Raw genomic sequence first — 24,970 nt, 5'->3', positions numbered from 1 at the left:
CTATTAATTATACCAATGGGGAAAATGAATGTAAATTGTACCTTGGAGAACAGACACTGAGTCGAAATGATCGTAGCACCTTTCGAAGTTTTGCTTGTGGTGTAAACTCAATACACACCATCACACACACCAAAGGTAACTTTCCATCTCGGGTCAGCTACTGGTTGAGGTGTGAGGGGCCAGGCCAGACAGACGCTGCCTTGTAATCCCATCAACTCTTGTCAGTCAGTAGTCTGGATAGAAACCTTTCTACGAGACCCGTAATCCATGGCTAAAACCTCATGGCTCACGCACTGTCCTCCCTCTTATCTGGAAACACACAGGCACACATGTGCACGCACGACACCACTAAATATTCCTGGAAACACATGATGGCTGCTTCACTCAAATTTTATAAATCAAACATATAGAATTAAAAAAAAAAAGCATGGAACGCAGTAAAGTGAAAATGGGTTTGCCAGGCAATATTTAATAGCAACCATCTTACCTTGAGAGACTTTCAGTATGTTTTTGGTTGTATAAATACTAAAATACTGAACAAACTCAAAATGCTGCAGAAGGAAGGTAATATATCATTGTGTATGCACAAATTACTAAATCTATTAAACCATTCAATCAATCAATTCCCAGGAACAACATGTGCCATTATCATTCAGATGCATATGCCCAAACACCATGACAAAAAAAAAAAAAAAGGACTGCAAGTGATAAATGCTTCTAGGACACTCCCGTTCTTTTCTTGCCTCAAAAGACAGCAAGGAACCGGAGGGGAGAGAGAAAGAGAGAGAGAGGCGAGAGAGCGAGAGAGAGAGAGAAGGACCCACACGGTGTAGTTCCAGCCAATTGCATTCCAGAGAAGTGACCATGGCCAGTGATAAACAAAGCACCATAGATCATTCCCTCTCACGCAGAAGGAGCCCAGCAGTGAAGACAGAGGACGTGCGAGCGGTCAGAGAACCAGAAGCAGACGACAACAGAGAGCTCACCCACTGCTTATATGCATTTGCTTCTTTTCTTCTATCCTCTCTTGCTAAGATTTTCTTGCAGTTTTTCACAACCGGAATGCCATGAAAGCCAGTCATGCTGCATGCTTGTAGATTTTCTTTCCAAAGAGTGAGTCACAGAGAAAGGCTGAGAAAGAAGAGGGAGGGAAAATATCGCAGCTCTCCCTATGGCTACATTTCAATGCGTCCTGTGAAATAAATCCTTTGATTGTTCTAATTTCCCTAAGAGAACCAAAACATTGCAACTTACCCAATCCCAGACACCGCATTCAGGATCATTCGAGCCCAGTGTGCGCCACAGTCAGAAAGCTGATGTATTCCTCCAGAACAGATGTGCAAAAAGGGGCTGTGAGGTTCTCTCTCTTTTGTTTGTGAGCTGAATAGCTAGGTTCCTCTGTTTGCATCAGCTGGCTGTTTGTTGCAGCTTGGAAGCAGGTGGATGACAAAAACATCAATCTCTCTGGGCACATTGTGTGTGGCAAGCATGCATTGAAGCATGTCTCTCACTGGCTCTGTACAGCACATTGACACATTCCAAATCTCTGCTTACAAATTCAGGGTGTAATGTGAGCTAAAAGCGAACTGGAGGTGTGGTTGACGGGAAAAAAAAAAGTAGTTGCTATAGTTCGACAGTTGAAGGGGCAATTTGATACATATTAAGTATGTTGAATTTAATGTGGGCGTTGAAGAATATCCTGTCAGTGTTTGTCAACCTGATTGCATAATTACATTTAATGCAGATCATCATGATTTTAATTATAAAGTTCATGTAATCTTACTTAATTTTTGCACTGTAGCTGTATTTATGTGAGTAAATTAAGGGCATAATAATAGGAATGTTTTCTAAACTTGACACCATAGGCAGTTTTACTGGGTGGCAAAGCTGCCACTTTTACCAAATGGCAGTTGGCAGTGAAGCTATCAATAATAAATTCAAAATTGTATTATAAGTATTCCATACTGTGTCTCCAAAATGGGTATAAAAAGGGTGTTTAGAATTTACGCCCAATCCGATCCCACTTTCTTTCAAGAAAAAAAAAAATTAAAATGAATTTGACAGACAACAGTCAGTCGGGTTACCTGAAATATACTTTTTGTTTCTCCAGTGTATGTTTAATATGTCTAAATGGTCTGTCAATACTAGTTAACAGTATTTCTACATAATTGGTGGCTTATTGAGGCATCACAGCAGCGCTACCTTGCTTACTTTGAGGCTTTGTGCCTGGCTATAGTAAAGGATGTTTTGAAAACAGTACATTGTAATGTAATCTGAGATTTTATACCATTGCAGCTGCAAACATGGGCAGCACAGGCATCTGCACAAATAAAACATGCAAACATGTCTAGATCTACACCTTCATGGATTAGGAGAGAAAATACATTCATCCCTTTTGTTTATAGGGCCTGTGAGCTGGAGACTGACAGTGGGCACGAGACAGAGAAACCATGCAGTTGTTCGCCAGTCACTCACATGACACATTTGGACAATCATTAGAATCAAGTTCCGGAGACCCCATCATTTACAACAATGTTTAACAACTTGCAGAGAGACTTGAATCCATCCCCCCAAAAGTGGTTAAACATGTACACTTATACGACAGATTATGTAGTGTAGCGTCAATGAAAAGCGAGTCACGACAATGTCCAAGTCAATATACAGTGATCCCTCGCTACTTCGCGTTTCGTTTATAGCAGCTTCACTACATCGCAGATTTTTTCTTCCAAATTAAAAAAACATTTAAAAGTCAAAATAAAAATTCTAAATTGAGGAAACGTGTCTAACGTAGTATTGCTCCAAATGTTCGTTTACATTCCTTTAAGTCTGTTTTCGCGTGTTAGCACAATCGCGAATTAACATCTTTCCGCTAACTCGTTAGCCTGCCCAGTACTTCTTGATGGTGACCGTACTTCGCGGATTTCACTTATCGCGGGTGATATTTGGAACCAATTATCCGCGATAAACGAGGGAATACTGTATTTTACAATTTTCCTTTGAGTTCCTGAACGCAACTCGGTGACGTTGTCATGTTTGTTTGGCTGATGGTAGCGGAAACCGAGGTTATTTCCTCTGCTTACTATTTGAAAGTTAAAACAACGTATATTACTCGCTAAGTGTATTTTATTTCAACACAAAAGTGAAACTATTAAACTTTCAAAGTTTAGTCCATGCATTAGACAAATCAGGCGCACGGAGTTGGTGGCACAGGTCGCATTAGCGTTTGACAGATGTTTTGATAGCAGTTTGATGGCTTCTATACTGGTAAACGATAACCCAATTCTCTTACCCCTCAACGTGGAGAAAACGATCTACGATGGATTCATCACTGTGCATGTAGGTGGAGTGAAGACAGATCAGTAGTACGTTTTAAAACAATGCACAATGGCTCCAAGTATTGTGGGACTGCTCCGCAAAGGTTGCAGATTTGTTCCCCAGTTTCCCCTTTCGATTTTGCATCATACATATATGTGTATTTACTAAAAGCTGCAAATTGCAGTTTCAAGCGTATTTAATATATGTCTATGCGTGCATGAGAGTTAAGGACAGATGATAAACTAAATAAATGTCCATTAAAATACTTTGTAAATTAACACTTCTTAATCAAGTTGAATAAAAAAGCAGACATGAGGCTCATTTGAAAATACAGACGCCAAATAGTTTGTGTAAACAACTAATTTGCAAACTCATGTTGTCGTGTTTTTTTTTTTTTTTTTTAAACTTGACTATGTAACTTAGCGGGTGTTTTTTTTATGGATAGGAAAAAGACCTGAGACTGAGAATACATCTACCACCAGATCGCCAACTCAAAAAGGCCAAGTATGTATGATGTCGTTCATACAATTGATTCATAGACTATTGTTGTTTTTGTTGCTGATGTTTTCCATCCTTAACTGTAGGTATAAACATGCATCCTATTTTATAGGTTGCATTGCTGTTGGAAGTTAAAACACCTCATAAATGGCTATGAACACATTGTAAAGCAGGTAATGCACTACAATAATGTTTCCCAGCCTTTATTGGGGCAAGGCAATTATTTTATATGAGTAGACTTTGTAGTAGTACTTTGATATTAGATAATCCCACATGCACACCTGATGATCTCTTATAGCACAGTAATCCACAGTGGTTGGGAATCTGCACTTACTATACTGACAAAATCTTTGATTGATTGTTTTTGTCTGAGTCATTTCACATCTTTTGTGTTGACTGTGTCATACCTGGCATTGTTCCTGTGCACCCATCAAGCACACTTCACTCAGAAGCTGAGAAAAATATTTTTCACTGTTTAATTAACACCGCCTGGAAAATGTCCCTATTTGTTATGTGGTCCCTCAGGGTTATTTGCATGAGATTGATATTTCACCTCGGGCTGCAAAGTTCATTATTTTCGCAGCCTTTAAGCTATCATTAATTATTAAAGGAGGTGGCAGCCCCCATTAATCACAAACACGTGTTTGATTTGAATGGCTGGCTTGAGGAAGAAGAAAAAAAAGTGTCACTTTATTATCTTGCCATTCAAAGATGTCTCTTCCTTCTATTGCAGAGACTGCATCAGTCCACTGATCTTGTCAGTTTCATTCTGGAACTGAAGACTGTCTTGGTAAGCAGAGCAATGATATATTGATTAGCGATGCTTTGTTGACATTGTTGTTCATGGGAATCCCACACATCGATTTGGTGGCACACACGTACATGAATATTATATTCCGTTAATAACCCGTTTATTGTTTTATTCCTCCAGACCCAGTCTCAGCTTGACTATATTTGTGTTTTTGATTTTTTTTTTTTTATTACAGTAAATAATTGAGTGAGAAGTGTTGTGCATTGTATTGTGGCGTTATTGTCGTCCCTGTTATTGCAGGAAGTGTGCCTAAGAAACCATCCAATGTGCGCCTCAATTCCGCCTCCACAGTACTACTCCCAACTCATCTTGGAAATGGAAACCCTTGGGTGGGACAAGTGAGTTTCTATAGGATGTGCAAAAACCCTTGACATAATTTCTGGAAGAAAAGACGGTGGACCAAAATCCACGGTAACCAAAATTTAGCTATTTAGGGAGCTTCTATTGAAACAAAAAGGTGCCACAAGATAGAGCTATTAAGGAAATAAGTCAATTGTTTCTATGATATTAATGATAGGGAGTTTTTGTGTGTGCTCCCCAGAGGTCTGATTATTTGTAACTGTGTCAAAGTGTTTTTAATTGGACTAACATCCGCTGATGTGCTCTCCGAGTAGTACATTCTCATTGGCTGCCCTGCAACAACATAACTCCACGCTAACAAATGGATCTTAATGACTTCCTTATTTTTAGTTATTGAGTTGTAGTTAAAGTCCGGTCACATTTAATAACTGTCAGTACACGTGTTGTGACAGGCCCTGTAAATAGCAATGACTTCTCTCCTCAGGAGGAGTTGAGCTGCAAAATGGAGATGGAGACTTTTTTTTTTTTTTCTTGCATGGATTAGTCCTTGGCTACTATAGTCATTTTCCACTTTGCTCTTAATGACCACAGCTACAATTATGATATTAGTAAAATGCAAATAGCTCTAATTGAAGACTCTCAGGTTTTAATAGAAGGGGGAAGATATGCTGGAAATGTGAGGCATTATACACGGTGGACCTCAATCTCCAAAGCACTTGAGAGTCGCTTAGTGTCTTAATTGGCATAGGCTGTGTTAATAGCCACTAGGGGATTTTAGATGTAATTCTGTCTGCTGATTGGGCCAGGTAAATGAGTTGTTCTGTCTCTCCCTCTCACCCCCCCAACCCCAACCCCAGATCAACCGTTACCTGGCTTCGGAGATAAAGTCAGCAGCCGAAGTCTGATCGCCTCACCGTATTAGACATAATAGCTCGGCACCTTTGTTTACATTGTATTCACCACATAGGGCGACTTTTAGACCTGGCTGGTTGTACGTTTACAACCTTTATTTTTTTTCAGTCGCCACATCGTGAAATGTGCGCGCACCCTGGCGGCCCGCCTGTGACTATAGCTTTAATTAACACACATAAGTCAAGCTCACATACAGTACACAAGTATGCGTATACCCCGGCACAAATTTGCATGTTTCTATCTGGAAGCAGCTCGGTTGGCCGTGGGGTTGCAAACGGGATGGTCTCATCAGTCTTCCCAGCATGATGTCTGACTGTCACGCTGTTTCCATCACGGCCAAGTAGGGATCGTAACTCGTTCCTGCTAACATGTGAAGAAGAGGTGTGTGTTAGTGATGCACTGTTGAGACTTTTTTTTTTTTTTTTTTTACTCCTGATACAACTACTGGTTGTGGAAAAACTAAACAGTCCTTTTGTAAAAATGAAATACAAATGGTTAAGAAATCATTCAAATAGAAAGGATTTGAACTGATTGTACTGGATTTCCAAAACCCGTTTTGCCTTGTTGCATACGACTGTGATTTGGTACATAAATAGAAGACTGTGTTCAGACAGCGCATATATAAGTTGAAGTAAGAGTTTGTGCTGTGGCTCTGTATGTGATATGTGAAATATAATTGATCCTACTTTTCTCTATTTTGGAGTCTGCAAAATTGTACCACCCTCCCTCGTTTAGCTCGTATTATGTGCCGTTTTCTGCTGGTATCTCAAAAGAGACAAAAGATATGATGGGGCTTTTGCTGGTGCCATGACAAAAGTGTCATGTCACTGGATTGGAGTTTTCTTTTCGTAAAGCCACAATCATTTAATTAGCGGATTTTACTAAGTGTCAGCTCTTTTCCCTCGGATGCTTGTCACTTTGTTCACTTGGAAAGATCTATTAAATGCTCTCGCTTGACAGATTTGTGTATTTATAGCTGTAAAGTGTAATGGCTTTTTTATTGCTCTATACTACTATTTGTGTATGAGTACTCGAGGATATTAAGCTATCATGACACAGAAGCTGTCTTCTGGTGCAAGATTATATTTATCAACTTTCAGCATCTGGCACCGCTATCGGTATCAAAGCGCCGCAAAGACAAGGATGTGTGTGAATTACAAAAAAAAAAAAAGATTCTGTGTTTGAAGATAAATATAGAGATACAATAGATATGGAGCAATTGGGGATAAGAGGTGGGGAAAGAGAAGCAAATTGGCCTCATTACATTGTGCATTTTGTATGTGTCGACTTCAATGTGAATACCCTTCACTTGTGTTTGATTGCAAGCGTGCGATTGAACGGTCACATTTATGAGGTACTCGCCGCGGACATGGTCGGCCATCATTCCATCACCTTCCTAAGATGGTGCGTGCATGTCATCCCCGGGGACACTGCTCCCATCACTCCTCTCTAACACACTCCATAAATCCTTAGCAAATATACAGCCACGTCAAGCTCACCACACTTTGTAAGGTACTGTAAATCTTGAGGAGGGACTCTACAATTCCTTTGTCTTAGATCAGTCTTTTGTCTCAAAGTTTCAGTTGACTAGAAACTGGACTGGAAAGGGGGAAGCTCCGAGTCCTTCATAGCGTGCTGAAGCAGCGGCGGGCAGGGCAGTAAATCTGACTGTAGTGCTGGTGCATGATCGGGACAGATCAGTGCAGTGTCCTCCGCCTCAGCAGGTTGTAATCAGCTCAGGAAGGAGGGTCGAATTTATAGGCCGAGCATAGCCTGCGACCGTGATCTCGCTCGTAAAGTCATCCAGAGACGCGTGATTTTATTAGTTTATTTTTTTTTTCCTTGGGTTCAATGCTTTATGAAAATGTGCAAATGCTCTGCATTAGAAAATGTAGTCAAGTAAGCCACAAACAATTCTATAGAAAATTTAACTTTACGTGCAAGAGAAATGTAAGCTTTAACAAAAGTAGCTGAACTATGTTAATGCTGTTCAGTCTTTAAAAGAAAAAAACACATTTGTTTTAGCTTATTCATTGGGATATAAATAAACACTGAATTGTAAAATATTTCGCTAACAATGCTAGTTCTTTCTAGCAATATAAATTTTTTTGACTAATGATTTTTTTTATGTTCAAAATTCAAAAGTATAGTCGAACGGCTGCGGACTTTGAACGAACCTTGACAAGAACGCACTCACAATTCTTCAGTGGGACAGAGACTTTAAATAAGGGAACCAACGCAAATTTGGAAAAATACATTTTTATATATTATTATTTAGACATGACATCTGCACCTTAACGTAGTAGCATTCACATTGTCGTGTTTGTGTTTTTTTTTTAAACTGCAGACTACTTTTCATAGACACGCAGTTTCAAACGTTGAAGGTGAAAGCCGAGGACTCGTCTGGACGGCAGCACATTCTTACCATTCACCTCAAATCTAAGGTAAGTGTGTAAAAACACACATACAGTCGGCATTGATGACTAGGTCATCTTCTTGATAAAATGATTCATTATCACATGGAACGTGGTCCATCTTGATGTTGATATTCAGCCAATCCAGATCCAGGTCTGACTTCATTTACCACATATGGGCCATTCAATTTGCTGATAACAAATCAGCGATTTACATCTGGGCCCTTAAATCTGGGGCAAACTGGAGAGGGTGTACAGACTTGATAACCCAGTGTGAGTGAGATGTAGCACAGATAAAACATCTCCACAGAGATAGAAAGTGATTCTCTATGAACAGAGAAAGCAAGTACACTTCGTCTTATCTACATTTGCGTGTCACTACTTGCTGCTTTTAAGATATGTACATGGACAGTGACAACCATGTTACTATAAATGGTTGAAAGGAATCTCGGACATGATGCGTTGTTACCCTTTATAGTAGGAGAAGGATAATAAAACTTGAATGTAATTCTCTTGATAGCTGCTATTAAATCTAAAAGTCTTGGAAACATGGACAGTAGCATCACTTGTATTGTCAAATTACAATTTGATTTTTTTAAAGCCCTTAATCAGTCTAAAAGAACTTCACAGTAACTAATACCAAAATCTCAAAATCATTACAACAAAGCATCCAACAAATGAATATTTTATATATATATATATATATATATATATATTTCACTTATATCACATGTGATATAATCTCACAAAACATAAATATTAAATTTTAAAAAATGGTTCAAAAATACCATCATACTTTTTTATTAATTTTTTTTTTATCTGGATGAAATTTTGGTGGGTTAATTCTTACTTCAAATATCACTTTTTCAACGGTACATGGCCAGGCTTTTTATGGCAATTATTAAGAGCACAGGCAGCTGTTGATTTACGATATTTGTTTGACTTTACCACGATGCGGCGATGCTTACCTAAGCCCAGCTGACATCCACCTGGGACAAGGGAGGATGCTGAGAGCCCACTCTGTGCCCACCTGCCCACCTGGCCATTTACACTCTTCTTTCTGGAACTGTAAAAATACGTACCTGCCTTCCAGCTTCTTCCACCCGATCTTGCGCCAGGTCATCCCTCATTTAGCACAGCAAGGGGGCGAAACAGTGCTGGAGGAGTTGCGGATGACAGGGAAGGGAAAGCAAGGGTAAATGTGGAAAGTTTTAGGGAGAGAAAATTGTATTTATGCTGATGCAAAACATGCTTATCGTACTTTTACTGTCTGGAAATAAGAAGCACAGTTTTTTTAAGCGCTACCTTTTAAGTCAATGGTGAAATGTTGTCGGAATGTAAATCCACTTAAACGTTTTTCATTTCAAATTTTATCACAACCAATATTGGACATCTTGTTGGTTGAGTTGATTGATTTTATTTTTATTTTTTAATATTATATCATGTTTTATATATTTGACGTGATTTTAAGGTGTATTGTTCAATTCAAGTCTTTAATGTCAAATTCTTAATTCGGTGTGCTTAACGGACCCATCTTCCACGTCAACAGCACCCGGCAGAGGCTCCTGAATGCTCAGCTGACCTGCCTGTCCCCCTTGACTTAAGATGGACACCGCAGGTATGCAAATGAATTGATGGTAACACTCGTGCTCTGGTTTTCTTCCAAGGAAATTTGCCTCTCATCTGAGCAGCCTCCATCAATTCAAACGCTGTTGTTGAATCAACTCATGTTTGACTTCTCTCTTGTTATCGCATCTGCACAGTAGTCAAATGAAGCTACTTGTTATACAGCTGTTTTCATGTGGAAAACAAAAAACAAAGATTTTTTTTTTGTTAACTGAATTGCCTCCTCTTTATTGTCGTTTCATTCATCAGTTCACTCCTCACATCAGTGGTTGTTTTGTCCCTCATAACGACGACTGCCCAATATCAAAAGCATTGTTATCAGATTTTCAAAGAAATTGTAGGACGGACTGACTGGGTGCGTGTGTGTGTTTGTGTGTGTGTGTGTGTGTGTGGTGGTGGGGGGGGGTTACATGGCAGGCATACAGTGAGGACCAGCTTAGAACAGCGCTACCGTATGGAGCCTGTCTGCCTGCTGGGCTGGTGATGGATCTCTCCCACACTACAACATGAAGTGTGTGTGTGCGTGTGTGTGCACGTATGTCTTTGTGCTGTCTCTGTGTGCGTACATGCACATCTATGCCAAGTGCATTTTTTTTTTGTCTAATGAGTGATGGCTAAGTGTGTGTGCGTGTGTATGTGCGTGAGTGTAGGCCAGGGGGAAGGGCCTGTCTGTCGGCAGTCCTGACATGTTCATTTGAAAGACTAATTATTGCTTGCTCTGTTGCAGGGCCAAGATGTGCTACTCAGGGCAGAAATTAACAACTAATTCCTATCCCAATCTAACAGTGTGTGCTCTATATAGATTTTGCGTTTTTAATTGAATGAGTTTTTTTTTTTGCAGTATATTATAATACGTTTGGTTGCTACTCCAATTTAAATGCTCGATCATACACAGGTAACCCACAGTGCAGTCTATATCTTGGGTTTTGAGTTAATCAAAATTCAGATTAGGTTTTAACTCCTGTTGTGGTGACTTCAAGTAGCGACCTAAGAGATTGATTAGGGTTAGCGAAAAGGACAACAGCCTGGTTTGTTGCCACGAAACCTCTGGGCAGCTTTAATAGAGGTGGACATTCCATCGGTACTGATGGAATGACAAAATCAGAATCAGAATCAGCTTTAATGGCCAAGTTTGTGCATGCCAAACAAGGAATTTGACTCCGGTTGGCGTACGGCGCTCTGTAACGCCGTCCGGAGTGGAGTAGTTCGAAAATGAATTTTGTTACAAAGTTTTATTTTAGTTTTTGGACAGAGTAGGGTTTAATAGGAAGCTGTGAAATCGTATTATGCAGACCCATACTCTATTTCAGAAAGTGGTGTCATGCACCAAAAGTTGTTTGCCAACCGCCAAAATACAGAAAAAGAATTTCCCAACTCTGTTTAAAAGAGGGCTTTGCACTTTGTTAGTCAAAGAAGGAAACAAACATTTTACTGCAGTTCGGAAAATAACACAATTGAATTAGTCCAATAATTTAGGGGCAGGCAGCAACCGCATAAAAGCCATATTTGGTTTTCCTTAACTGTGTAAACTGAGCACAAAAGAGAAATTAAGTATCACTTAAGCTGCTTTTGGAACATTTAAATTCATGTGTATTAAGGGCAGTACAGTTTCTTGCTGTATTATCATTATGTATAGATAAAGCTTCACATATATCAACATAAAAATGTAAATGCTCAGCCTATTGTTTTGTAATTGACTCAATAAAGTGTAATAGCTTGTGTGTAGCTATTACCGTTAAGAGTATTGAGGGAACTGGAGCTCACGTTGAGTCTTTACTAAATTCCTGCTTTCACTGGTACGGCTGTCTTAGATACAGGAAGAATTCAATTACCTGCGCTTATCTTTCTTTTTCTTTTTTAATCTTCCTGAACTGGGCTTAGCATAGTTATCGTGAGCGCTAAGCATAATCATGCCACTGGCATTAATTGGGCTGTAATTGCAGAGGCTCTCAGTACCTGGACGATGCTTAATTGTGTGCACTGTGTTGGCACAATGACCTATAATTTTTTGGTTCTTTTTTTTTTTTTCGCTCTAATTTCTTTCCCACTCGTACCATCTGTATTGCTTACCCGCATCTCTCTCAGCTTTCCGTTTCCACGTTAATGCGTCTGCCCCAAGTTTCGCTGATTTTTGTTTTCTGTTTTGTGTTACTCGTTTGAGTCAAATAATGCTCTATTGATTTCTGCTTCTTCTCTGATTTTCCAGTCGTCTTTGAACCAACTCCACAACCAGTTCCTGCTGGTCATAGAGGCTCTGACTGAGTTCTGGGATGTTCTTGATGAGGTTGACGCAAAGACTTGGATTCTGGAGCCAGAAAAGCCGAGTCTTTCTGACACTATGAGGCGAATAGCTATCGGTAACAAACACCAATTATTGCCCGGCCTGATTATCAGGGCCGTTATTGGTTATCGTCGTCCTTAACCACCAATAATCGGCCCTGAAAAAAGTATATTGTCTGTTAGAGTGGAGACAATATGCCCTTTTTAAGCACTTGCAAGTGGAGAGTCATTCGTCGCTGTGCGTACAGCGATGATCGAATGAGGTCTGACTTTGGATTCTTGCAAGAGAGTATTTATTGAGAGAAAGCAGGGTGGGGGTGTTTGGTGGTCACCTCAGCAACTGGTTAATCAGTGCGGAGGGTCCCAGCTCATTGTTTTACAAGGTCGTGGAAACAGAAACTAGTGGAGCATTTTAGATGACTAACTAAGCAAGAATGTTTCCACACCATTTGGAAAGTTTCAACAACTGAATGGTTCAACTTTTCAGAGTCAAGGAAAAGTAAAAGGTTTAAACAAAGTTAATAATTCTAGTCTACATTCCAACATAATCATACGATCAAGATAATCTGTAAACCCTAACATTGTCTATCACTATTATCTATTTGTGTAAGTAAAAATTTTGACAAAAAAGTAATCATATGATATGATATATGAAGCAAAAAATAGTATTCAAATGTTTCTGCAGGAAACAATGTCTCCATTAAAGTGGAAGTGGATCCCCGACACCCAAAGATGCTACCAGAATGCTGCCTGCTGGGAGCCGAGCACGGTCAGTCGGACCCCATTCCGATAGTAACACTTATTTATATATTATATATTGAGTGTTAAAGTCTGTATTTTTCCTAAGCTTCCTGAAATTCTTGCGATAAATGACATAATAGTGAATACCTAACGTACGGTGGGTCTCTTCTTGTCTTCTTTGTTAGTCACCGGTGAATTATGCACTGTCCTGATGCTCTCACACTCATTCCAGAGCTCATTCAGCTGTCCTTGACAATACTCTGATAAACGGTCAGCAACTCAATGCTGTTGAAACACGATCAAAGGGATAAAAAGGAGGTGCATTTTGGACAATGTATTGATCAACTTGTTTACGCAAAATGTCCCCTTTTTAAGAATGTATGGCAATTCCATTCAATGTTTGTGTCGTGAACAAACTGGATTCTTTAAATTAGGTTTGGGGTGATAATCCCATTAAAGTAAGAACAAAACTCACATCTAGATTAACTGGGGGGAAAAAAAGAACATAGTATTTGAATAAGGAACAAGGAGATGGAGTTTGTCAAAATTGCAGCTCTACAAAACAATTTCTAAACAGTTGCACATGAATAGACATGATGAATGTTCATCTCCGTTAGCGTGACTATTTAATATTCGCTGCTGGGGATTTTTATGATGTGTTACGCTCAGGATCAGTGGTTAAGATCAGCATTCTTCAGTTATCATGTATAACACTTACTATCTTGTTCAGGGTGTGCAGGGCTGGCATCTCTGAACCTCCCCACTTTTCCCAATATCTGAGGCAAATTTTAATGTTGTTCTTGAATTGTTTTTCCACTGAGGGTAGTGTGTCCTCGCAGTCATGACACAATAAGATACATGCCACGGATAAACTCGAGTAATGAAAAAGCAAAATCTGTCTGTGCTGGCTATTATTCAGATTAGCTCAGTAAGACACCATCAGGTGGGGAGAAAAAGGAAATATCACTGCATCAATTTCCTTACGTTTGGAGTTGAGCTGGGGCGCTTGCGTTGATTATTGTCTTCCGTCATGTCAGAGCTTTCACTCTGGCACGATTTCATTCTCGCCGTGGCAACCTCTGAGACATCCGACGAGCTTTCTCTTTAATTCCCCATCAATTGTCAGCCATTGTTTCTGCAAATCCAGGGTCATGAAACGCCAAGCGTGTTGCCTAGCAATGCGACTCAAATGATATTAAACATACACACTTCAGCCGCCCGAGACGCTAGGCAGGCGGCGACTCTCAAATATGAGGCGCGCAAAAATATTGCTTTTTGCATGTAGGAATAAGGAATAGTTAAAGTGATGAACACTACTCAGAGACAAGGATCCCCTGTGGAACACAGCAAGCAGTGCCGCTTCATATCTGCATGCACTCACAAAGGCTGTTAAATAAGAATGCATGTGAGTAATATCGGGAAATAATGTATGCTGGGAAAAATGATATCAATGTAAAATTATATGCCGGTATGGAGGTGGTGACTTTGAAGAAATCAATTGTTAACCCCTTTTTTCCTGTTGCAGTTGTGACTCCGCTGAGGAATAAACTGAACGCCAATATGCATTCATGGTTAGTGGTCAGCCTGATATTTGAATAGTGCTGTTTGTTATTTTATCTGTCTTCAAATTCTTGAAAGTGATCAGTCTCAGTGAAGGTGGGGAAATTTATTTCGAATATCATCATCTGTGGGTATTGAAATTGCATTTTAACAAGGGCTGGGCAACAATTAAAAGGTTTTATCTTAATTGCATGAGATCTTTGCGATGAATCGTACGATACACAAAATCAAAGCACACTTTTTAATTTAATTTGTCACCGTATAAATGAAAGTGCCATAATAGTTTGCTGTTTTAATCATCTGTATAGGTGAGGTAAAAAAAACAACATAACCCTACATTCAGTGTTTTGTTGAATGTTGACCAATTGTTAACTAATGTGGGCGCAGAATTACTCTTATTTTTAGATGAGGAAAAAAATCACCACAGGTTACATTTGCTTCACAATGACACATGTCAAGTACTGTGAATGTATCTAACACTCTTCAATTTAACACAGTAGCGGCACAAATGCGCCTTGTTTTTTTTTCCCTCGTGCCATCACCCCATTTCTTTTTTTAAACCAACGGTGAAAGTCTCTTAATCGTCCCCTAGTGTCTTTGCAGGCTCATTTGCATGTGGTTAATTAGTGTGTGAAGGAGCTGTCTGTGGTCTGCTGGCAGGAACCCGGACTCTGGTGTCTTGCAAAACCTCCAGGATGTTTTGGAGATCGAATTCCCATCACCTGCCACCCACGAAAAATCTGTATGTCACACACTTGCCCCCCTTTTCCATTTCAAACATGTCTGTTCCTATCGCAATTACCTCAAGGAGCATTGTGTGTGTGTGTGTTTCTGTTTCACATCTCAGCATGCATACTCCTCTTGGTGTGTCTGCCTGAGCGTCAAATCTTAAGGGGGCGGATATTCACTATTGTCTCTTATTGTGTCTGTTGGCGTTTTCTATTTTGTTTCTTGCGAAGAGGTGGTAACAACTTCTCTAATTGGGTTGTTTACAGATCGAGCTATTAAAAACAACAAAGATGGCACAATTCTGTGCGCTATTGCAATCACTTTAATCACGCAAAAGCATTTATCTTTTTTTTTTTCTTTCTGGTGGCTCTTCTCCCCTCCTGTCGCTGCAGTTGACTTGAAAGAACGCTCTGTATCCACTACCACCATTAATGCTTCAGTCTCATTAGCATTCAGAAAGAAAAAAAAAAAAGTTTAGTTGACCAGATGTTTTTTTTTTTTTTCCTTTGTCTGCCACTGTCAGTTAATGGCTGGCTGTGATAAAGAAAAGGCTCTATTCAGTCTATTCTGTATTATTTTATTTATTTTTGAGGGCACAGGACAAAAGAATACATTTTATTTAATGTTTGTAATATTTTGAAATCCTGCGCAGATGTTCAGTGTGGAGTGCGGGATTTGCTACTCCTATCGCCTTGAAACTGCTATTCCGGATCAGGTGTGCAACGATCCTCGGTGTGGTCAGCCCTTCCATCAGGTGTGCCTGTATGAGGTATGAAGGGACACACACCGTGTTGAAAATCACAATATGCACGCTGTAACCAATTAATAATAAGTTTAATTTCACCTCACTTTATTACTTAGTCACTTTGAGCATGTATCAAATACGACGAGTACTTACAAAATGCAGTGATGGGAAAATGAAGCTTCAAATGTGCATCATGAACCAATTGTCCAAATCGGGTACAATATATTTCAGCATAATTCAGACTAAACTTTCACAGAAATGCACCTGATTGACTGAGAGTATTTAGCATGGATGTCTGCTTCTGACGAAAAAAAATGCTCAAGTATGCTACTTTACCATAGATTTACCCACGACTCCAATGTAAAGTTACCAATTTGAAATATGTCCAAAATTCTCCAGGCTTTGCGCTTCCAATGAGCTCATTCTTGAGCAAAAGGCCCGTTAAGGTTGAGAAAATGCGGTGAGACTTTGATGTGCAACTTTTCAAAGTGCGCAGTGCGTACATTCCATTGAAACAAACGTTATCACTTGACACGTCGAATTCAAGGTGACGATTTGATGAAGTAGTATTTTCTCTTTTGTCTCCTCCAGTGGCTGCGTGTGCTGCCCGCAAGCAGGCAGAGCTTTAACACAGTTTTTGGAGAGTGTCCTTACTGCAGCAAGGTACGCCTGCACATTGCCAAGTGACTGACAGCTGCCTTCATAAAGGCCTTTGGTGTATCGTCAATAGATATTCAGTATGCTTAATTAGCATAGCTCAGTACATCGCATGGCCTTCTCTTTACTGAAAGGCTATTGGCAGCAGAAAAAGGTGCTGCATTCACACTGAAGCTATTTGTGCCATCATCATAAAGGAGTGAGTAAATTATGTGCCAGTGAACATTGCTGCGTGTCATTGAATCAAAGACAAAAATGAACTTACTTGTGTGTATGCCTTCCAAGTTATTTGATAGCGCAGGTAGTCAGAAATGAGTGCACTTTATTACATTGTTGTTAAGTATCCTTCGTAAATCATTTGACGATTTAATAAGTGGAGCTTTTCCTCTATTTCAGCCCATTACTGTGAAAATGGCAGCTCAGAAGTCCTGAGAAGTGGCTTTGTGTTCCCCATCAACCAAAGGAAACAGTCTAAAAGCTAATTAGAGCCAAAGAAAAGAAAGTCACTCTTTGTGTTGAAAAAGTTGAATCGAGGAAAGTCCAACTGGGTGGCGGCCATGAAGACTTGACTGTTAACGCATTTGGGGGGAAACAGTTTGCACAATCACATCTTCAGGAGTCAAGCGCTCATGCTCAAAGGTGACAAATGTGGCTCTTCTCCTGACTTCCTGATTCACACTGATGATCTTGAGGTCATCTGTATGTCTCCATCCTCTTGAGAAATGTATTGTTTGTTATAAAGGGAAATTTAAGGCTTTGCTCTGTTGAAACCAAGCTCAATTAAATAAAGAGAAAAGACTCAACTCAAATTATTTTATTTCAGGGGGTTGGAGTGGTTCTGGGCGGAATTCTTACAAGCAATCAACGTAACATGTACACAAGGTTTCGTTCTTACAACTTTTTAGGCCGACCTCTCTTTCCTTTTGGAGGGCCTCTTATGTAGCGTGGATCAATGGGTTTGCTTCTGACCTCTTCTTCATCATCCTCGTCGTCATCCTCGTCGTCAAAATCTGAGCTGTCATCTTCCTTGTAACTCTTAGCTGTTGTAGTCCTAGTCCTCTGCGGTCTTAGGACCCTATCACTCTTCTACAAATGGAGAGAGAAAAAACAAACAACATGAATATTTGGATTTGTTGAAGTGGTCATGCAACAGATTTGTCCGTTAATAAGTTGCATAATTTACTAAATGTAATTTAGTAAGTTTATAGCTGTATAGTTGTAATTTTTCCAGACCATACCTGTGGAACTGGGGGCCCTCGTGTGTATCTTTTAGGCACTTGTTTAGGCTTCTCCTCCTCCACATCCTCCTCGTCCTCCTCTTCTTCATCCTCATCAACAACCACTTGCATGGCTACAGACTTTGCTTTGGGGAAGCCTCGAGCTTTTGCTGTTCTCTGTGGAAAAAAAAGTGTTGTTTTTCATATTGTTAACACAAGCTGACTTTTAGCAATCCAGCTGGTGTGGTGTGAGAAATTATAATTGACCAAGCGAAGCCGGTGACTAATGAATCCGAGAATGGCCTTTGTCTCTGCTGACATTTCCTCTCTTGACTAAACCGCCCATAAATGGCCACTTCTGTTTAACTAGGGGTGGTCAAACTGGCCAACACTCTCACATGGAAATTAAATGACACGGTGAGGAGAGAAACAGGAGGGGGGCATAATTGGAGATATAAAGTATGTGTCATCAACTTCTTCAAACTGTGGCCTGAGGGGTCGGGAAGTGATTGCTGTGAATTGGAGGAGAATCCTCCAGTGTTGGAACGGCTCACCTCTGGTAGACATGCTCCCCCTCTCTACTGTCACGTCTCACCCAGGGTCAAGAGACTCTGTGGCACAAATTGGGCTACTTGTGACCAGCAGCCAAACTGCCGAATGCACTGTAAAGCTGAGTAAATGTTGATTTATATTACTTTCTGTATGATTAAAGATTTCATTTGTGAGCCCTCAGGAGCTAGTGGTGAAAGTCCAAATGAATGTAGCTAGCTAGCTACAGTAGCATGAAGGCACCACATTGGTAGTTTCTCTTAATAATTCTATTTTATATTGTATTTGTGAGTTCACAAAAACATGAGAATTTATCTTGTCCCAAGCCCCTGAATTTCTTTGAGCAACCACAATGCAATCTTGGAGGAGAAACCTCACACTCAATACGCAGCACCGAAGCTAAACTCTTGAACTCTGTCGATCGCTGGGCGTGAGTTCTTACCACAAGACAAAAAAACAATTGTGAGCTTTAAACTCAAAAACTCTGAAATTAGGCCAAAAATGAAAGTATCGCAGTACAGTCATTTCGGACACCCTGAGGTTATGTTCTCACCTTGCCCCTGGCAGGAGAACCGAGCACCTTAGACACAGACCTTTCCCCGACTCCACGCGGTACTGAAAAATCCAGTTTTTCCTTTTTTCCAGTCGACAACATTTGCCTGAGGCGCTGGTAGTCGGGCTTGTCTTGGAAGCCCAGAGATTTTGCGTACAAGAGCAGGGAAGCCACCTCATCTATAGACGGGAGGAACAGAGTGTACGTCAAACAGATATGCAAATTCCAGAGTCAACTAATTGTTTTTGTTTCATGTCTCAGGTCTTGCTGTTTAAAATAAAAGGGTTCAGCAAAAGTCCTGGAACTTCAGATGGTGGGCTTACCTGTGCTGGTTCCACACACTGAAAGCTGTTTGACAGACTCTGGCAGCTTATCCATCAGTCTAAGCACCAAGGAGGAGAGATAAAACAGTGATGGAATGAGAAAGAAATTATGAGGGGGGAAATATTTATAAGGAGATAGTCAGGGTTGGGGAAAGGACACAGCGGCAATGAACCAAAATTGAAGCAAATGATTCAACTGATTCTTATTCCAAAATATAGAACTGTCAGAATTGGATTAATGGCAAATGTAACTTGTAATGTATGATTTATTCATTTATTCTTCACAAATTGGCTTGTGCTGGTTTTATAATCCTGGAAAACAATAATGGATCCTTGACCTGTAACCTGGAGCATCAATTAAGATTTAGTCTGTTGTGGTTGTGGGTTCGTCAGAGCCAAAATGGATGTTTGGGTGTGAGATGTTGACAAGGAAAATGTGTTTTAAATGTGTTCTACCCATCTCAAGTAATATATGATCAGTTTGTAAGGACCTACCTGGCCTTCCCTTCCATGACCTTAACTGGATTCTTGAGATCATTATCCCAGGGAAGGGACCCACATAACCAGTGAAGAAGACAAAAACCAAGAATCTGGATGTCGCCACGTCTTGATGGAGCTTAGGCAAAAATAAACAGTAGACATTTTACATACATTGTTAATATTTTGCGTTCCAATTAATGTATAAATAAATGTTTGAATATTGAGTGTGACATTTAAAAAAAATTAATAAGAATTGCAGAAATTCCTGTACAAATTTGGTTTCAATCCATCACAATTACAAATACCGTAATTTTCGGACTATAAGTCGCGTTTTGTTTCATAGTTTGGGTGGGGGGGCGACTTATACTCAGGAGCGATTTATATATGTTTTTTTTTCACAAATTTTTACTTGATCATTAACACATCACTTACTTACAAGTATAGTTGACCACTTCACATGTTATTTTTAGTATAGTTGATCACTTTGCTTTGATATCTTTATCTTGAACATATTCAAAACATGAAAAATAGAGAGAAAAAATCAAATAAAGTAATTAATACTTTAGAGCGCCATATCCTCTGGACATGTCCTCTGTCACCAGGATGACATAAAGGACGAGAAATTTGATCGATGGATTTAATGATTTGGAGTGACACAAATGGTTTGATATTGTTGTTTATGTGATAGTTATTTAAAATATAGTTTATATATCGTTGTATGGGCCTGTGGAATAATTTGAACTGCGGCGCGGCACACAGCATTGTTGACAAAGGACGATCGATGGATTTAATGAATTGGAGCGACACAGATGGTTTTATAAACGTGTTATTTATGTAATAGTTTTTTTTAAATAACTGAATGTTACGTCAGGCCCGTTCTCAGCTCCTCGTTTGTGTTTGTCACGTTAGCATACCGTATCGTTTAGCCTGTTGTTGCTTGTTCATGTCTGTTCTTGGTGTTGGATTTTGTCGAATAAGTTGCCCCCCAAAATGCGGCTTATACTCCGGAGCGACTTATATATGGTTTTTTTTCACATTTCTGGGCATTTTATGGCTGGTGCGACTTGTACTCCGGAGCGACTTATAGTCCGAAAATTACGGTAATTGAATTACCGGTAGTAGTAAAAAGCATATACAGTATTTGAAGAAAAAAAGTAATGAACCAGAGAGTGCTTGCATATTCCTGTATGTGAAAAGAACTGCATGGATCTACATTAATTTGTGAAGTGCATCAATACTTGAAAACCAAGTCCATCAAGAAGGGTCGAGCCCCAGGAGTTTTAGAAACTCAATACAGTAATGGCCGTCACACGTCTTTGGAGAAATTACGTATCGACTGGTTTCATTTGAGGGGAGAAATCTCCTCCTTGAGCCATGACTGGCATTGATTCTCTCCAGCCAACAGGGAGGTCCAATGGGGAAGCATGGTCCTGGCCACTCAGGACAAGATAATCAACGGGATGCTGGTAATCTGACTGCACCATAACAGGCTTGTAGCACTGAATGTGTAGGCATTTATAAATGTTCAACTCTTCATCTTTGAAGCATTCCATCTTTGCACGGAATGGGAAGATGGAGGCATGCACCGTTAAGTAAAGTGTTAAAAAAAAGGAAAGAGCTACAATGAAAATGTGTTGAGTGAATAAAATACTCGTTTGCCTTCACTCGAGTCATTAAATGGTCCGGCCCAGGCAGGGAGGCTAAACGATCAATGAGGATCAGGAGGCAATGAGGAGTGTTGGAAGGCTGTTTAAAGTGTCTGCTTAGAGCCCTTAACGCTTGAAATAACAACATGACAAACTCCGCTCGTCTTCATGAATGACCATGTAAGATTTCCAGTGAGTTAAATTGTGCTAAAATTACATTGCGGGAATGTGAAAGCTATTTTGTAAATATTATTATGAGGCTTCCTAAGGTTCTGCAGCTAAAAAAAAAAAAGGATAAAATTAAGATTTGCGTTATTTTGATTCTGTACATTATTTGATGTTCCAACAAAATTACCAATTTAGAATTCAATACTGCTGACAAGTCAGTATTATTTTAGGCATACACCATTGCTGATAGTCAACCAAGCATCCACTATTGACCCGCTTGGAGATGGTGCTAGCCAACGTGGAGGTCATGTGTGACTGGTGCATCCTGCTAATCAAACATCAAAGTCACCACTTAACGGAGGAAGAATGCATGTTGCAGGTTATGACTTCAGCTAATTAGTAAGTTGTTAAACAGAGACTAGGTCTGGGAATTCTGCAGAGGCGGTGGACGAACAATCGATGGTCAATGAGAAGAGAAGGTTGCAAACAGGGAATTTGCCAGTTAAATGCTCCCCCCTCCCGAGGATAATAGCTTTGAGTCTTAAAGAATACAGTATAAAGATAGTAAATAATAATCAAAACTTTTGTACTAACTAAATCATTAACATACAGGTTTATTGCGACATTTTTTACGGCCAAAACAACATGATGGTCATGAATGCCCAACTCAAAAAGACTTGATTTACGACGTAATCTAAACCTACCAACTCCTTTGTGGGCGTCAAGACTGGTGTACTCAATGGTTCCATTGTGACCTTTCTTGGGGTTTTCCTTATAGTCTTTTTGGACTCCATCAACACAGTACTTGCGGGCCAACCCATAGTCGACTAAATAGAGCTACGAGCCAGAGGGGGAAAAAAAAAATGCTTGGACATTATCATATGAAAAAACTGCTATAGTTCTCTCAGCAGATGCAGTATTAGCACATCATTGTGCAATTAGTAAATGTTTGAAAGTGAAAACATCAAAGATTTAGCATAAACTGACCTTTTGAGGGTTTCTAATACTCAGCATGAGGTTGGAAGCTTTAATGTCTGCATGAACAAATTCATTCTCGTGCACATACTCTAGTATATCCACCTAAAGGAGAACAACAGATGGCATGACAAAAATCTGTCATGGAAGGGACTCGGGACCCAAAATTTTGAGAACTTCTCCAGTCAATGCAAAGCTGTCCTGGAGTGTCGACGTGAGTCACGTGGCTTTCACAACTCACCAGTACTTGACCAACCCGGAGCACAGTATCTTTCTTAAATCGACCACCGTTACGTTCGCTGATTTTCTGTAGATCAGTGCCCAGTCGCTCCATAACCATAAAACGATACCTAAACAAAAAGAACAGATTTACAAAATAGATCCTTTGGAAAAAAACTGTTGAACACCACTCAAAGCCAGTCAAACATAACATCTGGAGTAAGACCCACATACATATGTATTTATAATTACCTGAGGCCATTATATTCAGTTTGCCCTGATCCCCAGTATTTTGGGACCCCGAGGTGCTCAAGTTTTCTACTTCTCATCCATTGTTGCACTAACACAAAGGGACAAAAGTGATTGAGGCCACAGCACATCCTTAAGCTACAAGACAGGTCGGTGGTACTCACCAGTCTCTTGTTTGGCCGCTTGTATGTAGAAGCTGAGCTCAGAGAACAGGGGGCCACTTTCAAGGTATTCCTGCACAATGATTCAATTCGAAATTAATTCCTTAAGAGTTAACAGTAATAACACATGCATATCCACAAATTGTAAAGCTACTCACCACTTTTATTACAAAGTCGGTATCTGTCGAGACGGGGCTGCCAATGTCTTGGGATGCTTAAAGGTGTTTTGAGACAGAAGGGGAAAAATGAGTTTGCATAGAGTACATGCATAAGTCATACATTCTAAAGAAAAACAAGCCCAAATCAAGGTATATACAGTATTACGTCCTCTGTTCTGATTACCGTGGTAGATCAATCCAAAGCCACCTTGACCTAATATTTTTCCCAGCCGCCATTTCTTCTTCACCTGGTCTGTCAGTATGAAGTCTTCCGGGAGCGGCCTGGGTAGCGCCCTCTTTTGAGGAGCTGTCATTGAAACTGAACAGATTACAAAAATGATGTATCACAACAATACACTTTTTGAAGCAATCAAAAAAAAAAGCAAGCCATACCTTTGTGAGAAAATAATGCATTTTCAAAAGATTAATAGAAAAAAATATGACTGCAAGCGGCTCAATTTTCTCACGAAAATATGCTGATTGTGATATAAAATGGTGATATCATTTAGCTTGGATTCACATTGCAAGGCGTGTTATGCCTCTTTCAATTTGTTATTGTAGCCCAGAATGTAAGCAAGACTTTTACTATTGATACTATTTTAAAACCAATACATGAATTTGAAAATCACATGCCATATACCAATCCCAAGATACCAAGCAGGGAGAGGACAACGGAGTTAGTATGTGATCTTTGAGCATCGTTTTTTTCTGTGAAATATTTCCCTATGTTTAGGCTGCAAAAATAATGACATCCAGTCCAAATCAACGGAGATATGCCGATATTACAATCATGCGTCACAAAACGTTTGTTATTTCCTGTTGTTATCGAGTGATATTACAGTGAATTCAAAACTCGCAGCATCGCCAGAGTTAACATTATACTGCGCTTTTCATATTGGTAAGCGCTATTAATCTCGATCTATTGACAATCACGATGATACGACTAAGTACCGCTTGCAGTATTGAAGCATCAGTAGTTTGATAGCCAAAGCACGTCAAAATAGCAGCTAACTTAGCCATGTGGGCAACATTTTCGTCACCGAGCAATGTTAAATATATACCAACCTGAAGAGGGAATAATCAGCGTGTTACGTTTGTTACTATGCAAGAAAGTAACGCTTCAGTATGAATGTTGTGAAAACTGTTGAGGTATAACACATCTAAGAGGAGTTCAAAATGGGACCCGATCACTTCCTGAAATTTTCCCTCCCGATACAATAGCACCCAATCACGAGACAGAAAAATGTTGTTCAAGTAACCCAGAGCCAATAGAAAAGCGGCTAAGGCGGACACAGCCATTGGCTGCGGCGCACAAAGCCCCGCCCAACTCTCATTGTTGACTTTCTGGAGTGGAGAGTGGACATAGCTACTTTACAATAAAGGAGACATATCATTGAAAATCCGATCTTTTAGCTTTAGGATACATTTTATTTTGCACTTGGAGTCTCCAGTCTTTGTAAAATTCATTTCAAAAATGTTTCAGATGACACTCTCATATTGGTATATGTGTTGAAAAGTTACCTGTGTCTATACATGAATTTAACTAGAACGCAAGTACTAACAATCAGCAGAAGCAGTCTCTTGTAAACTGCTTACTTAACATTCGTACTAAAATCAATAATAGCTCGCATATGAGACTTCAAGCATGCTTGTTGTAACGGAGGCTGATCTGTCATTTGCTGCA

General features: G+C 39.8%; 2 protein-coding genes across 3 annotated transcripts; one reads left to right on the top strand and one right to left on the bottom strand.

Moving 5' to 3' along the window:
* Positions 1–3,023: 3,023 nt before the first annotated feature.
* Positions 3,024–17,391, top strand: fancl (FA complementation group L). Its single transcript, XM_037272010.1, has 14 exons — positions 3,024–3,336; positions 3,761–3,819; positions 3,926–3,986; positions 4,547–4,603; positions 4,865–4,962; positions 8,184–8,280; positions 9,800–9,868; positions 12,083–12,233; positions 12,842–12,925; positions 14,423–14,468; positions 15,118–15,199; positions 15,839–15,955; positions 16,523–16,594; positions 16,985–17,391. Exons 1-14 carry the CDS (start codon positions 3,250–3,252, stop codon positions 17,018–17,020), a joined length of 1,116 nt encoding a protein of 371 aa, XP_037127905.1. The 5' UTR covers positions 3,024–3,249; the 3' UTR covers positions 17,021–17,391.
* On the bottom strand, positions 17,388–24,499 carry LOC119134865 (serine/threonine-protein kinase VRK1-like). Of its 2 annotated transcripts, none has more exons than XM_037272008.1 (13): positions 24,352–24,499; positions 23,471–23,605; positions 23,287–23,342; positions 23,132–23,201; positions 22,971–23,058; positions 22,741–22,849; positions 22,512–22,604; positions 22,229–22,361; positions 19,726–19,846; positions 19,231–19,289; positions 18,908–19,086; positions 17,827–17,982; positions 17,388–17,674 (listed from the first exon to the last, which is right to left on the bottom strand). In XM_037272008.1, exons 2-13 carry the CDS (start codon positions 23,598–23,600, stop codon positions 17,480–17,482), a joined length of 1,389 nt encoding a protein of 462 aa, XP_037127903.1. In that variant the 5' UTR covers positions 23,601–23,605; positions 24,352–24,499; the 3' UTR covers positions 17,388–17,479. The 2 variants fall into 2 exon arrangements, with proteins under 2 accessions (XP_037127903.1, XP_037127904.1); XM_037272009.1 differs by having other exon boundaries at positions 17,388–17,671.
* Between the last annotated feature and the right edge of the window lie 471 nt (positions 24,500–24,970).

This window comes from Syngnathus acus, chromosome 15 (genome assembly GCF_901709675.1).
Source record: "Syngnathus acus chromosome 15, fSynAcu1.2, whole genome shotgun sequence".
NCBI classification, from domain to species: domain Eukaryota; kingdom Metazoa; phylum Chordata; class Actinopteri; order Syngnathiformes; family Syngnathidae; genus Syngnathus; species Syngnathus acus.
This window is presented reverse-complemented; position numbering and strand designations above follow the sequence as displayed.

What these genes read in the sequence shown, in the direction of transcription:
- fancl (XM_037272010.1), top strand. Translation starts at nt 3,250, where the DNA reads ATGGCTTCTATACTGGTAAACGATAACCCAATTCTCTTACCCCTCAAC. An exon ending in TGGAACTGAAGACTGTCTTG is followed by an intron (nt 4,604 to 4,864) that starts GTAAGCAGAGCA and finishes CTGTTATTGCAG; the next exon opens with GAAGTGTGCCTAAGAAACCA. An exon ending in TATGAGGCGAATAGCTATCG is followed by an intron (nt 12,234 to 12,841) that starts GTAACAAACACC and finishes ATGTTTCTGCAG; the next exon opens with GAAACAATGTCTCCATTAAA.
- LOC119134865 (XM_037272008.1), bottom strand. Translation starts at nt 23,600, where the DNA reads ATGACAGCTCCTCAAAAGAGGGCGCTACCCAGGCCGCTCCCGGAAGAC. An exon ending in ACTGAATATAATGGCCTCAG is followed by an intron (nt 22,850 to 22,970) that starts GTAATTATAAAT and finishes CTTTTTGTTTAG; the next exon opens with GTATCGTTTTATGGTTATGG. An exon ending in TGACGCCCACAAAGGAGTTG is followed by an intron (nt 19,847 to 22,228) that starts GTAGGTTTAGAT and finishes TTTTTGCCTAAG; the next exon opens with CTCCATCAAGACGTGGCGAC.